General features: G+C 45.0%; 1 protein-coding gene across 1 annotated transcript in view; it reads left to right on the forward strand.

Annotated features, from left to right (window-relative positions):
• The window catches only part of LOC141156779 (calcium-activated chloride channel regulator 3A-1-like), a 69148-nt gene that overhangs the window by 17636 nt on the left and 37371 nt on the right, over nt 1–14141 (forward strand). Inside the window, exons 6-9 of the mRNA XM_073643157.1 lie at nt 397–621; nt 7492–7716; nt 8756–8936; nt 10167–10273. Of these exons, the coding sequence (XP_073499258.1) occupies nt 397–621; nt 7492–7716; nt 8756–8936; nt 10167–10273 (738 nt within the window). The remainder of the gene's footprint in view (nt 1–396; nt 622–7491; nt 7717–8755; nt 8937–10166; nt 10274–14141) is intronic.

Consider the following 14141-nt stretch of genomic DNA (forward strand, 5'->3'; position numbering starts at 1 on the left):
AAATAATGATTTTTTTTTCTTATTTTGTCTTTATTTTATAACATTCCTTAACTCCTTAAAGTATTGCATATGTTGTACCCAAATCCTTGATTCAAGGCTAAAGGAAGTTAGGAACGTTTCCAACCCAAATGACAAGTAGACCAGTGTTCCTTGACATGAAAATGTTGAAGATACTGTTCTTTTTGTACAGTTATTTATCTGATACTAGGATTGAATACCTACTTTGGCTTTTAGTACATGCTTTTATGAGTTCAATGGGACAGGTAAGATACAGGTTATACTTTTGCTACACTGCACTATACTATAGTATATGTTGTATTATTTTAGTAGTTTTAATATTAAAGCCCATTTATACATCAAGAATATTTTTTTACTAATGGTCAATACATTTTTCAGGTAACAGATTTCTGTGATGCCGGTACCCACAACACAGAAGCTCCCAATCTACAAAACAGAATGTGCAATTATCGCAGTACATGGGATGTTATCAAGGACTCAACAGATATAAGCTCCAGTCCTCCAAGACCTGACTTCAGTCTTCCAGTCCCATCCTTCACTCTGCTGCAGTATAGAGACAGAGTGATTACTCTGGTCCTTGATGTATCTGGAAGCATGATGCTGGTGGGTTCCAACCTATGCAGGTTACATGGTTATGGTGCTCCTCATGCTTCTTTATAATCCTTAAATAAGACTTTGAAATTTATTTGGAGTTAGGATCAACCTTAAAGGGAATCTGTCAACAGTTTTTTTGCTATGTAATCTGAGAGCAGCATTCTATAGGAGCACAGAACCTGATTCCAGTGATGTATCACTTAAAAAGTTGTGTTTTGCTGTTTTAATAACGTCAGTATTTTATCAGCAGGAGATTATCACTAGAGGACTATGTCTTGTGCCTCCTGATCCAACCACTCCCCCACCAATAACTAGCAGCTTTCTGTCAATATACAGTGTACACAGAAAGCAGCCAATCAGTGGTGTGGGCGGGGTTATACAGAGCTCAGCATTCCGAGCTCTGCTAGATCTGCTGCAGAGAAAATTGTTATTCTATCCCAACTGCTGCACCTGGTAAACTAAGTGATACATTGCTGGGATCAGGGTCTCTGCCCCTACATCATGCTGCTGTCAGATTACATAGCAAAACCAGCTGATAGATTCTATTTAAATGACTTGTCCCACATTTATAAATAAGTAGCCCCCCACCAATCACAAGAATGGGGGTCATGTGTCCTAATTTTATGTGTCCTCATTTTGAATATTGCATTGGTCGAGCATGTACACTGCCACTCTATTAAAAGTCTATAAAAGTCTATGGGACTGACACAGATAGTAGGCAGCACTTGGCTATTTTTTTCAGCGCATGGAATGGTAGTGTGCATGTGCAACAATCTCTCCATTCAAACATGCAACATAGAACCCTCATTCTTGAGAAATGATCAGCAGTCCCAATATAAATGTTTTATAATAAACCCTTTTTTACAGTAATGCACCAACTTTGCCTTAGAGACGTGAATGTGCTAGGTGAATGGTCATCTTTTAACACTATAAACATATACTTTCAATCACAGTTGGAAGAGGTGAACGGAGCGCTAACCCAATATAGAACTATGCTTTGTGGAATTAGAAAGTAGCAATATGTCTGCATATAGATTATCAACTTTATGTTACTTGGTACTTATTAAAGCCTCATGCACACACTAGAGCCATGCATAGGAGGCTGAACAGTTGAAAAATCAGTTTCTGTGGCTCTGTATTACAAAGCTGTATAAAGTCCATGTGTTCCCAACTAGAACTAAATACTGCACCGTGTTACAGTACTTATATCTCCTAGAATCAGTGCTACTAAGAAAGAGTGGCTACAAAATCCAGCATCGAATAAGACATCGCACTGTCTGATCTTATATAGAAAAAATCTGAGATAAACTTTTATATAGTTAATATGAAGTATATAATTCATAAAAAATTATAATAAGGTGCCACAATAGTCTAATGGTGTCATAGTACGACTGGACACAACTTGAGGGTTTATATACTGTAGATGCCTAATTTGTTTGTGAACATAATAATAACATAGTTTTCAGATTTCAATGCTTTTTCCTTATTTCATGTATTTGATTCCAAACGTACAGCTCTTGTTGAGGGAGGGCAATGGCCCTTCACGGTTGACCAAATGAGTGTCAAATTATTATGTTATAAGGTTGATTGTGACGCGCCCCCTGGGCCGAGTGTGCAGGGGAATACCCGGAGCTGGGTCTCTGTGTAATGTCAGGGGTTGTAGTCTCCGTGGCGGCGACCCGGTCCCGTGGCTCCGGGTGGTCAAACCAGTGGCGGATCTGTTTACTTGGTTTTTAATGTTGATATGTCCGACTACGCCACCCGTGGATTGCGGTCACTGAGAACCGCCGCTGCGGGGCAGACTGCTGAGGCTGATGTTGTGTGTGCAGCAGAGGGTAGTATAACTCCCCAAGGGAGGAGTATAGCCTCAGAGCAGTGAGTGCAGATGGTGGGGGTGAAGGTGCGCGGGAGCAACAGTAATGACTCAGAGTCCAGTGATGCAGTCCAGGGTCTTTACTCACAGTTTTACACTCCAAGCCACTTCTGCAGGTAATGGCTGCCCACGTCGTGCTGTGCTCACCAGGTGAGAGGCTCGGCCAACTCCCAGGTACCTTTGAAATGCTTTTCAGGACCCCCTTCGTGTGTCCTTTCTCTGGCCTGTCGTACCCCACAATTGACCACGTTTCTGTCCAGCTGCCTCGGGCCTTGGCGGGCAAACGTATGTTCCGTTTCCCTGGGTCCTATATGGTGCCTTCCTAACGGGTGTAGTGAGGGGCCGTGCACGTACAATGCCATGGCCTCCGGTTTCTAGCTGAGGGTAGTTGCTCTCCTCCACTAGATGAGGGATCCGGTTCCCTTTCTTGGCTTGACCCCCTTACTCTAGTAGCGGCGGGCGTGCGGTGGCGGCTGGCCGGTCCGCACCCCTGGGGTCCCCTCAGTCTTCTCCTAGAGCTTCCTCTGTTCCTCTTCTCTCCTCCAGGACCAGGCCTTGAGACCTGGCTTGCCTGCGGAGCAGAGCCCATGCAGAACCCCTGCTCCCAGCCTCCTTCTCTCTCTGCTCTCTCCCACTTTCTACTCCTTCTCTAAGATGGTGCCCACCATATATACTCCTCTATACAGTGCACCTGGGATCTACTCTCCCCACCCACACACTACCGGGTTCCCCCTTTCTAGGTGTTCCCTCCCCCCACTCCAGCCAGGGACAGGGGCAGTTGTGCTCACACCCGGAAGCATCGTTGCCCTGCCCCCCAGAAATGTGGTGTAGTGCATGTGGGTGCCAGGGTCCTGAGCCACACTCCATCCTTACCTGGAAGCGAGATATCACACCTCTGGGTGAGATGCAATACCTCTGTAGTGACCGAACCCTCGGGGCGCTACATTCCCCCCTGGTAAATCACAGCACATCCGCGGGCTGGAACAGAGCACAAGACATTTGATTTCAAGACATGCAAAAACATTTTAAATACAACTATATAAAAGCAATTCAGCATTTTCTTTTTCCCTTTATGGGAGACAACTTTTCCTGTTACTTTCAGCATTATTAAACTTTACTTTTTAATAGATATAAAATTTTCTTTCAAATATATAACTCTTGGCATATATATGTATATAAAACATCTTTTCAAGTGGAAAACACAAACTATTCTCAGCAGCATTCTTGCGACGAAGTCTCTTTAGCAGGTCACAGTCCTTGCCGCGACCAGGTGTCCATGTCACCCAACAAGGTGCAATTTTACTAAGTGCAACAAACACCTTCAGGTATCTTTTGAGGTAGGTGTGTATAAAACCAATAGGGGGCACTTTAAGAAGTGCAACTATTTACAGAATTTGGCTGCTCCCAGTCCTCAGCCGGATAGAAAAGGTTGGCTGCTCCCAGTCCTCAGCCGGATAGAAAAGGTTGGCTGCTCCCAGTCCTCAGCCGGATAGTTCACAGACCCTTTTCGGGTAACTCTAGTAAACAAATAAACTTAACAGCAATCCCGATCCAGGTAAACTTTTTGTAATCCGCAAAACGGCGTGTCTTGAAACTTTTTCACCCTGGCGGGTAACTATACACAGTTTCTTATTGCTGCGCTTTAGTAGCGTTTTCCCTGTGCCTCATCCTCTTCAGGCTCATCCGGGCCCTCCGCGTAGCGGGATTCAGGGTAGCGGTGCTCCTCCACCCTCCGAGCGTTGAGAGCGTACCACCCTCGCAGACCTCGGTGTCGGGTGTATGTTACCTGATCCCCTGGGAACAGATCCCGTTTCGGGTGACCCGCGGGCAGACAACTCTCCACATCCCTCCTGTTGACAAAGAGGTCTGAGTCGGTTGTTGGATCCCGAATAAACCCCCACCCCTTTTCCTGGTGGAACCTGACCACGATCCCGGTGACTGTGGGACCGCGTGCAGCCTGGGGGTCTCGGCGGGTCTGGGTCTTTTCTTCCGCGCTCCAGGTCTGCAGCTGTTCCTGCCTCTGGCGCCGTGCCCGCTTCTCCTTCTCCAGCTCCTCTATTTCCCGGCGGCAGAATTCCCGCCTGCGAGCTACGTCCGCCCGCGTCTCCTGCGAGAACCCCATCAAGTCCTCCCCGGTCTGGTCCCACTCTATTTGGACCTCTTCATCCGGGAACTGGGGGATGGTGACTGGCTGCGGAGCGGGCAGGAGCGGAGGAAGTGGGGCTTTGGCCTTCGCTGACAGGTCCCTCCGGTGGCAAGGGTGAACCCATCCGCGTGGCAGGGGGACCGGCTCTCCATCAGGACCGGCCAGCTGGCTATATAGGTCCGTGCCCAGGGGTGGTAGTGTTGGGACCAGGGGCGCCCATTGGTGGAAGACATCTGGGGGCATCAGGCCTTGCGACCGGGCCTGAAGCGGGCCGCTTCAGGCCGCACCCAGGATCAAGGGGCACGGCGTGGGACGTGGTCCAGCGACTGCGCTTGGGGCTTTGGGCCTAGGTGCAGGTGGCGGGAGCGGAGGGGGGGCAGTGACTTCCGGGGCGATTGGCTCCGCGACGGGGTCCAGGGGCAGGCTAGTGGCGTCCTGGCTGGTATCAGGGGCGTCCCCCTTACCTGCTCCCTTTGCAGCGCTGCTCTCAGCCTCCGGTTGTCCTCCTCCGTCCTCAGGGGCAGGCACGCTGTCGGGTGGTTGCAGCACCTCTTGCTGCCGGGCCGCGACCCGCCAGTCCATCTCTTCTCTCCACCCCGCGATGGCCTCCCGCTGCGCCTGGACCATCCTCTGGTCCAAATCCTCCAGTCCAGCCCGGAGGAATTCAGGGTCCTCCCCGGGGAGCTGGGCCATCAGCTCCATGAGGCTGCACGGAGCCGCTTCGGCCTGCAGTAGGCCACTCGTCAGGGCACTGGGACTGGCGCTCCCCACCATCTCCGGGTGTGGTCTGCCAAGACTGATCCAAACCACATCCTGCCCCTCAGTTTTCTTTCCCTTCCGCCCCTGTTGGGGGTGGTCCCGGGGCAATCTGCTGACAATCACTCTCAGGGGCAGCTCCCTCACGTTGATGGACATCTCTGCAGCCGCACTCATGGCTGTTGGGGGTGGGCTCCGTCTTTGGCGCCATTCTGGGACCTGGACCACGATGGGAGGTGGCTTCTTGTTGTCTTTTGGCGCGCACATCATGGCGTCCGTTCTTCTGGGGCGGGCGCCACATTCAATACAGTGAAACAGTCTCTAGGCACACAATACCCGATGATAACGGGTTGGTTTAGATCCTGCCAACTACGCCAAAGTTGACGCGCCCCCTGGGCCGAGTGTGCAGGGGAATACCCGGAGCCGGGTCTCTGTGTAATATCAGGGGTTGTAGTCTCCGTGGCGGCGACCCGGTCCCGTGGCTCAGGGTGGTCAAACCAGTGGCGGATCTGTTTACTTGGTTTTTAATGTTGATATGTCCGACTACGCCACCCGTGGATTGCGGTCACTGAGAACCGCCGCTGCGGGGCAGACTGCTGAGGCTGATGTTGTGTGTGCAGCAGAGGGTAGCATAACTCCCCAAGGGAGGAGTATAGCCTCAGGGCAGTGAGTGCAGATGGTGGGGGTGATGGTGCGCGGGAGCAACAGTAATGACTCAGAGTCCAGTGATGCAGTCCAGGGTCTTTACTCACAGTTTTACACTCCAAGCCACTTCTGCAGGTAATGGCTGCCCACGTCGTGCTGTGCTCACCAGGTGAGGGGCTCGGCCAACTCCCAGGTACCTTTGAAATGCTTTTCAGGACCCCCTTCGTGTGTCCTTTCTCTGGCCTGTCGTACCCCACAATTGACCACGTTTCTGTCCAGCTGCCTCGGGCCTTGGCGGGCAAACGTATGTTCCGTTTCCCTGGGTCCTATATGGTGCCTTCCTAACGGGTGTAGTGAGGGGCCGTGCACGTACAATGCCACGGCCTCCGGTTACTAGCTGAGGGTAGTTGCTCTCCTTCACTAGATGAGGGATCCGGTTCCCTTTTTTGGCCTGATCCCCCTACTCTGGTAGCGGCGGGCGTGCGGTGGCGGCTGGCCGGTCCGCACCCCTGGGGTCCCCTCAGTCTTCTCCTAGAGCTTCCTCCGTTCCTCTTCTCTCCTCCAGGACCAGGCCTTGAGACCTGGCCTGCCTGCGGAGCAGAGCCCATACAGAGCCCCTGCTCCCAGCCTCCTTCTCTCTCTGCTCTCTCCCACTTTCTACTCCTTCTCTAAGATGGTGCCCACCATATATACTCCTCTATACAGTGCACCCGGGATCTACTCTCCCCACCCACACACTACCGGGTTCCCCCTTTCTAGGTGTTCCCTCCCCCCACTCCAGCCAGGGACAGGGGCAGGTTGTGCTCACCCCCCGGAAATGTGGTGTAGTGCATGTGGGTGCCAGGGTCCTGAGCCACACTCCATCCTTACCTGGAAGCGAGATATCACACCTCTGGGTGAGATGCAATATCTCTGTAGCGACCGAACCCTGGGGGCGCTACAATTGCAATCCACAGAAAACCAAACGGAGGCAATGCTCTGTATGGGAGGATTCAGTGAATCTCTAATCCCGTTTATTTCTACTTAGCATTTTATATTGTTTTGAGTTTATTAATGTCCAATCACCTACTGTCATACTACAGTACTACAGGCTTAGGCCAATGTTAGTGCAATTATTACGGAAATGCACATATGGTCATATATCATCGTTAGTTCGGCGCATGATGGAAATTTACAATGTTACCCATCCCGGCTCAGACTAGTCAGATAACGGGAGCAGGGTGTCTCACAGAATGTTCTTGTGAGAAAAGGTTAGTGTGGGAAAAGATGCATGGGGAGCATGAGAAAAGAAGGAAGGAATGCATGTTTTGCAAGGAGTATAATAACATGATTTTAAAGCAAGCAGACAAAATGGAGTTGCTATAGCATGAGTATCAATACGTCCTTTACACTTGGATAGCATGAATATTAATATGTCCTTTACACTCTATTTAATCTAGTTATTTTTCCTTTTTTGCAGAATGATCGTATAAGACGTCTACACCAGGCTGCAGACATATTTCTCACCCAGATTGTTGAAACCTCAACTTATATTGGGATTGTTGAGTTCTCCAGATCTGCATCTGTCATTTCCCCACTAGAGAAAGTCAACGATCAACAACGAGAGAGGCTGAAATCACTGATTCCATCTTCAGCAACCGATGAAGGGACCAACATTTGCTCTGGAATTGTCACTGGGTTGGAGGTAGTGTCCCACCATTCCTGAAAGTAATAATGTGGCTCTCCTCAGGGACTAAAGACTGGATTGGGAGAAAATCTTGTAGCCAATCTTCAGTCTTAGGGTATGTTCACACACCGGGTTATAGACGATGACGTAACCGCCGCATAACAGCGGAGGATACTTCAGGAAGATGCCGGCAGTGTTTTTCCTGTAGCATCATCTTTTGCATCTTTATGGTCCTTTTGGCGGTGACTTTACCTCCTGTGTCTTTTTATTTAACTGTATATATAAACTAGTGAGCAGTTTCCAAAAGGATGCTGCCTGAAGAAAGGACTGGTCACTTATTTTAGCCTGTTCACGACTCAAAAAGGCTGAGCTAAAAGAAGCTCAAAATGACTGAATATATGCACAGTAAGTCATTTTTGACGTTGCAGTGCATATATTAATTCTTTTCAGCATTTTTTAAGCGCTTTTTCAAGTGGGTTCCTGAGCGTACCAGACTGAAAAAGACGTTACATGCACATAACCTTAAAGAGATCAACTTAACAATATGCCCTCCTTTGGCTCTCAGCACCTGCACCTCTCCCATCAAACCATCTGACATGTCACTATGACTCATCAATACTGTTCTCTAATTCCTCTTATGGCAAATTGTAGCTAAAGGAATATTATTTTATCTAGGCAAATTAAGGCTGTGTATACATACTCAAGGTAATCATCAGTAAAGGAGAGAAGAACTCCATGAATATAGATACATGGATTTTTTAGACATCATGCTGTACAAATTGGGTAAAATCGTCCTGATAATGTTGCATCCCATTCCTCTTATCCAAATTGCCTTCTGCCTCCTGAATGGTGTCCTAGATGACGGCCTACTCTAAATGTCTCTTTTTTTAGTTCTACACAAAGGTAAACTTTGGTTGAGATTTAAACTGATTACTTCCTTTCCAAACTCAAAATTCAAGCTTCAAGTGATGAGTCTCCTGAAAAAGAATAGTCAACTGCTAAACATATAATATGGGTTTTGGGTTTTTTTGCATAATGAGTTTCACTTCAAATCCAGGTGAATAAAAATCTAGATGGCTCTGCACAAGGAACCGAGATTGTACTGCTAACTGATGGAGAAGACAATTATGACACCAGGCTTTGCTTCCCAAATATTACAGCAAGTGGAGCGGTCATACACGTCATAGCACTTGGACCTTATGCCGAAAAAGAACTTGAAAATATTGCAGCAATGACTGGTAATGAAACACATTGAGACAGACAATAAATATAGAGATATATAATCAGATAAAAAAGAGATATAGAGAAGGTATTAATGGTGTAAATAGAGAAAGATAGATAGATAGATATTTTAGATAGATAGATAGATAGATAGTAGAGATAGATAGATAGATAGATAGATAGATAGATAGATAGATAGATGATAGATAGATAGATAGATACATAGATAGATAGTAGAGATAAATGGATAGATAGATAGATAGATAGAAAGATAGATAGATAGATAGATAGATAGATAGATAGATAGATAGATAGATAGATAGATAGATGATAGATAGATAGATAGTAGGGATAGATAGATGGATTGATAGATAGTAGAGATAGATAGATAGATAGATAGATAGATAGTAGAGATAGATAGATAGATAGAGATAGATAGATAGATAGATAGTAGAGATAGATAGATAGATAGATAGATAGTAGAGATAGATAGATGATAGATAGATAGATAGATAGATAGATAGATGATAGATAGTAGGGATAGATAGATGGATTGATAGATAGATAGATAGATAGATAGATAGATAGATAGATAGATAGATAGATAGATAGATAGATAGATAGATAGTAGGGCTAGATAGATGGATTGATAGATAGTAGAGATAGATAGATAGATAGATAGATAGATAGATAGATAGATAGATAGATAGATAGATAGATAGATAGATAGATAGATAGATAGATCCAGTGCTACTTCTATATCAGGAGGTGAGAGGTGCAACTGACTAACATTTGAAGGTACCAGCAGTTATTGTGCACATCTGGCAAGTATCATGCACATGTTCCAAAATAAATTAGTAGGACATGACTAGCTTTGCCATACTTGAGATCAATGGATGCTATAGTAGTGCCCCTGACCTACAGAACTTAGAGGAGCAGTACAGCCAGACTCTTGTTGCCACCTTTTCCCTTTTTCACTTCAATCCTTTTTCAATGTCTTTTGTCTTCTAAGATATTGTAAAATTAGACGTGTTGGAGTCAAATTTACTGGATTTGAGCAAGGATTCACTTATTTGCACTGCCCAACGGTAGGAGAGGGGCCTTGTTACAGATTTTATACTGGGGCCTACACTCTGTACGCTATTCTTTTGTCTTTCTTTTGGTATTATCCTGTTTACTCACCCATTACATATTTTACTCGAGAATTTGCATATTTTGTCGTATAACTTAATCCGCTTTTTTTCCAGGGGGACGACAATTTGCTGTTTTGGACAATTTGGACACTAATGGTGTAATTGATTCTTTCAGTGGAATTTTACCTGTAGATGGACAAGAACTACAGCAGACTATTCAGGTGATGCCTTCAGATCATGTAATGTCTAAATTATTATAATTAATTATTGAAAAAAAAACATGAATAAATTATATATTGTTCTTTTTATTTATTTATTTTTTAACCCAAATGTTTAAAGATATACCACTAATGTGGTTGTCCCTGCAAGGAAAGCTCTTTTAAAATTGATTTTGTATAGATTGATTGGTTGAAGCCTGGGAATTCCTTCTTCCATGTTGGATATTTAAATGAATAAATGGTTGCCTATAGATTGCATAGGCGCACCAGGTCTCTCTGTTCTGGCAAATAGATAGGGATCCAGAGTAGTAAAACCTTCTATGACATCCCAGTGCCAAAATATGGAATATTGTCCAGGGTTATCATTGTGGGATAACTCCTTAATCGAATAATAAGCAAACAATTTAGGACCTGGAAAAGCAGAGCGATTATCCATGAATATAAATTTTAAGTAACAAAAATATACAGTACAGACCAAAAGTTTGGACACACCTTCTCATTTAAAGATTTTTCTGTATTTTCATGACTTTGAAAATTGTACATTCACACTGAAGGCATCAAAACTATGAATTAACACATGTGGAATTATATACTTAACAAAAAAGTGTGAAACAACTGAAAATATGTCTTATATTCTAGGTTCTTCAAAGTAGCCACCTTTTGCTTTGATGACTGCTTTGCACACTCTTGGCATTCTCTTGATGAGCTTCAAGAGGTAGTCACCGGAAATGGTCTTCACTTCACAGGTGTGCCCTGTCAGGTTTAATAAGTGGGATTTCTTGGCTTATACAGTTATATGAAAAAGTTTGGCCACCCCTATTAATCTTAAGCTTAATGTTTTATAAAAATTGGTGTTTTGCAACAGCTATTTCAGTTTGATATAAGTAATAACTGTTGGACACAGTAATGTTTCTGCTTGCAATGAGGTTTAGGCTGAGTTCACACGATGCGTATTTAATGCGTTTCCGCGGCGTTTTTGCAGTTGCGGAAACGCCGCGGAAACGCATGAAAAACGCATGGTAGAAGGGAAGCAATGTTCCCCAATTGAAATCCGCATGTGCTGTGCCCATGATGCGGATTTTTCCGCAGCGTAAACGCTGCGGTCAAAAATCCGCAGCATGTCAATTAATTTTGCGGAAACGCTGCTCTTTTGCCGCCATTGACTTGCATTAGACCGCATGGAATCCGCATCACTGTATATGTTGATGCGCTTTTCATGCGGTCTAATGTGCGGATGGTACCCGGGTGTGGATGAGAGGACTCTCATCCAGACCCAGGTACCATTAAAAAAAAAAGAATAAAATAAAAAATATATATATTCTCACCTTCTGACGGCCCGCGCAGCGCTCCTGCTTGGTTCGCGGCACTTCGGGGTTGAATGAAGAAGGACCTTCGCTGACGTCAGAGTCATGTGACGGGTCACGTGACGCTGATGTCGGAAGGTCCTAAAGTCTTCACTGCCGGCAGCCGGGACCGAGCGAAGCAGGACACCGGGGGCCATCAGAGGGTAAAGTATAGATTTATTTTTTATTTTTTGACATTCACACACTATATAAATCTATGCCGGTTGCATGGATTTATATAGTGTAAAGTTGACAAGCACTTTCCAAGTGATGCTAAAATCGCTTGGGAAGCGCTTGTCAACCCGCATGTGGAAATGAAAGTGAAGACCGCTTCATTTCCGCATGTCCCTGGCAGGAAACCGCATGTACAATCCGCATGCGTTTTTTCTTGCCAGAGAGATGCAGAAACGCTCAGGAAAAAATCCTGAGCATTTCTGCATCGTGTGCACATACCCTTATTGTACTAACAGAAAATGTGCAATCTGCATTTAAACAATATTTGACAGGTGCATAAGTATAGGCACCTCACCAGAAAAGTGACATTAATATTTAGTAGATCCTCCTTTTGCAAAAATAACAGCCTCTAGTCGCTTCCTGTAGCTTTTAATGATTTCCTGGATCCTGGATGAAGGTATTTTTGACCATTGCTCTTTACAAAACAATTCCATTTCAGTTAAGTTTGATGGTCGCCGAGCATGGACAGCCCTCTTCAAATGATTCCACAGATGTTCAATGATATTCAGGTCTGGGGACTGGGATGGCCATTCCAGAACATTGTAATTGTTCCTCTGCATGAATGCCTGAGTAGATTTGGAGCGGTGTTTTGGATCATTGTCTTGCTGAAAGATCCATCCCCTGCGTAACTTCAACTTTGTCACTGATTCTTGAATATTATTGTCAAGAATCTGCTGATACTGAGTGGAATCCATGCGTCCCTCAACTTTAACAAGATTCCCGGTGCCGGCATTGGCCACACAGCCCCAAAGCATGATGGAACCTCCACCAAATTTTACTATGGGTAGCAAGTGTTTTTCTTGGAATGCTGTGTTTTTTGGCCGCCATGCATAACGCCTTTTTGTATGACCAAACAACTCAATCTTGGTTTCATCAGTCCACAGGACCTTCTTCCAAAAAGAAATTGGCTTCTCTAAATGTGCTTTTGCATACCTCAGCCGACTCTGTTTGTGGCGTGCTTGCAGAAACGGCTTCTTTCGCATCACTCTCCCATACAGCTTCTCCTTGTGCAAAGTGCGTTGTATAGTTGACCGATGCACAGTGACACCATCTGCAGCAAGTTGATGCTGCAGCTCTCTGGAGGTGGTCTGAGGATTGTCCTTGACTGATCTCACCATTCTTCTTCTCTGCCTTTCTGATGTTTTTCTTGGCCTGCCACTTCTGGCCTTAACAAGAACTGTCCCTGTGTTCTTCCATTTCCTTACTATGTTCCTCACAGTTGAAACTGACAGGTTAAATCTCTGAGATAGCTTTTTGTATCCTTCCCCTGAACAACTATGTTGAATAATCTTTGTTTTCAGATCATTTGACAGTTGTTTTGAGGAGCCCATGATGCCACTCTTCAGAGGAGATTCAAACAGGAGAACAACTTGCAAGTGGCCACTTTAAGTAGCTTTTCTCATGATTGCATACACCTGGCTATGAAGTTCAAAGCTCAATGAGGTTACAAAACCAAAAAAGTGCTTTAGTAAGTCAGTAAAAAGTAGGTAGGAGTATTTAAAACAAGAAAATGATAAGGGTGCCCATACTTATGCACCTGTCAAATTTTGTTTGAATGCAGATTGCACATTTTCTGTTAGTACAATAAACCTCATTTCAAGGCAGAAACATTACTGTGTCCAACAGTTATTATATATATCAAACTGAAATAGCTGTTGCAAAAACACCAATTTTTATAAAACAATAAGCTTAAGATTAATAGGGGTGCCCAAACTTTTTCATATGACTGTAAATGGGGTTGGGACCATCAGTTGTGTTGTGCAGAAGTCTGGTGGATACACAGATGATAGTCCTACTGAATAGACTGTTAGAATTTGTATTATGGCAAGAAAAAAGCAGCTAAGTAAAGAAAAACGAGTGGCCATCATTACTTTAAGAAATGAAGGTCGGTCAGTCCGAAAAATTGGGAAAACTTTGAAAGTGTCCCCAAGTGCAGTTGCAAAAACCATCAAGCACTACAAAGAAACTGGCTCACATCTGGACCACCCCAGGAAAGGAAGACCAAGAGTCACCTCTGCTTCTGAGGATAAGTTTATCCGAGTCACCAGCCTCAGAAATTGTAGGTTAACAGCAGCTCAGATTAGAGACCAGGTCAATGCCACACAGAGTTCTAGCAGCAGACACATCTCTACAACAACTGTTAAGAGGAGACTTTGTGCAGCTGACCTTCATGGTAAAATAGCTGCTAGGAAACCACTGCTAAGGACAGGCAGCAAGCAGAAGAGACTTGTTTGGGCTAAAGAACACAAGGAATGGACATTAGACCAGTGGAAATCTGTGCTTTGGTCTGATGA

The sequence above is a fragment of the Phyllobates terribilis genome, unplaced genomic scaffold (assembly GCF_046119375.1).
Source record: "Phyllobates terribilis strain yellow unplaced genomic scaffold, ASM4611937v1 Scaffold_8__6_contigs__length_399053987, whole genome shotgun sequence".
Taxonomy (NCBI): domain Eukaryota; kingdom Metazoa; phylum Chordata; class Amphibia; order Anura; family Dendrobatidae; genus Phyllobates; species Phyllobates terribilis.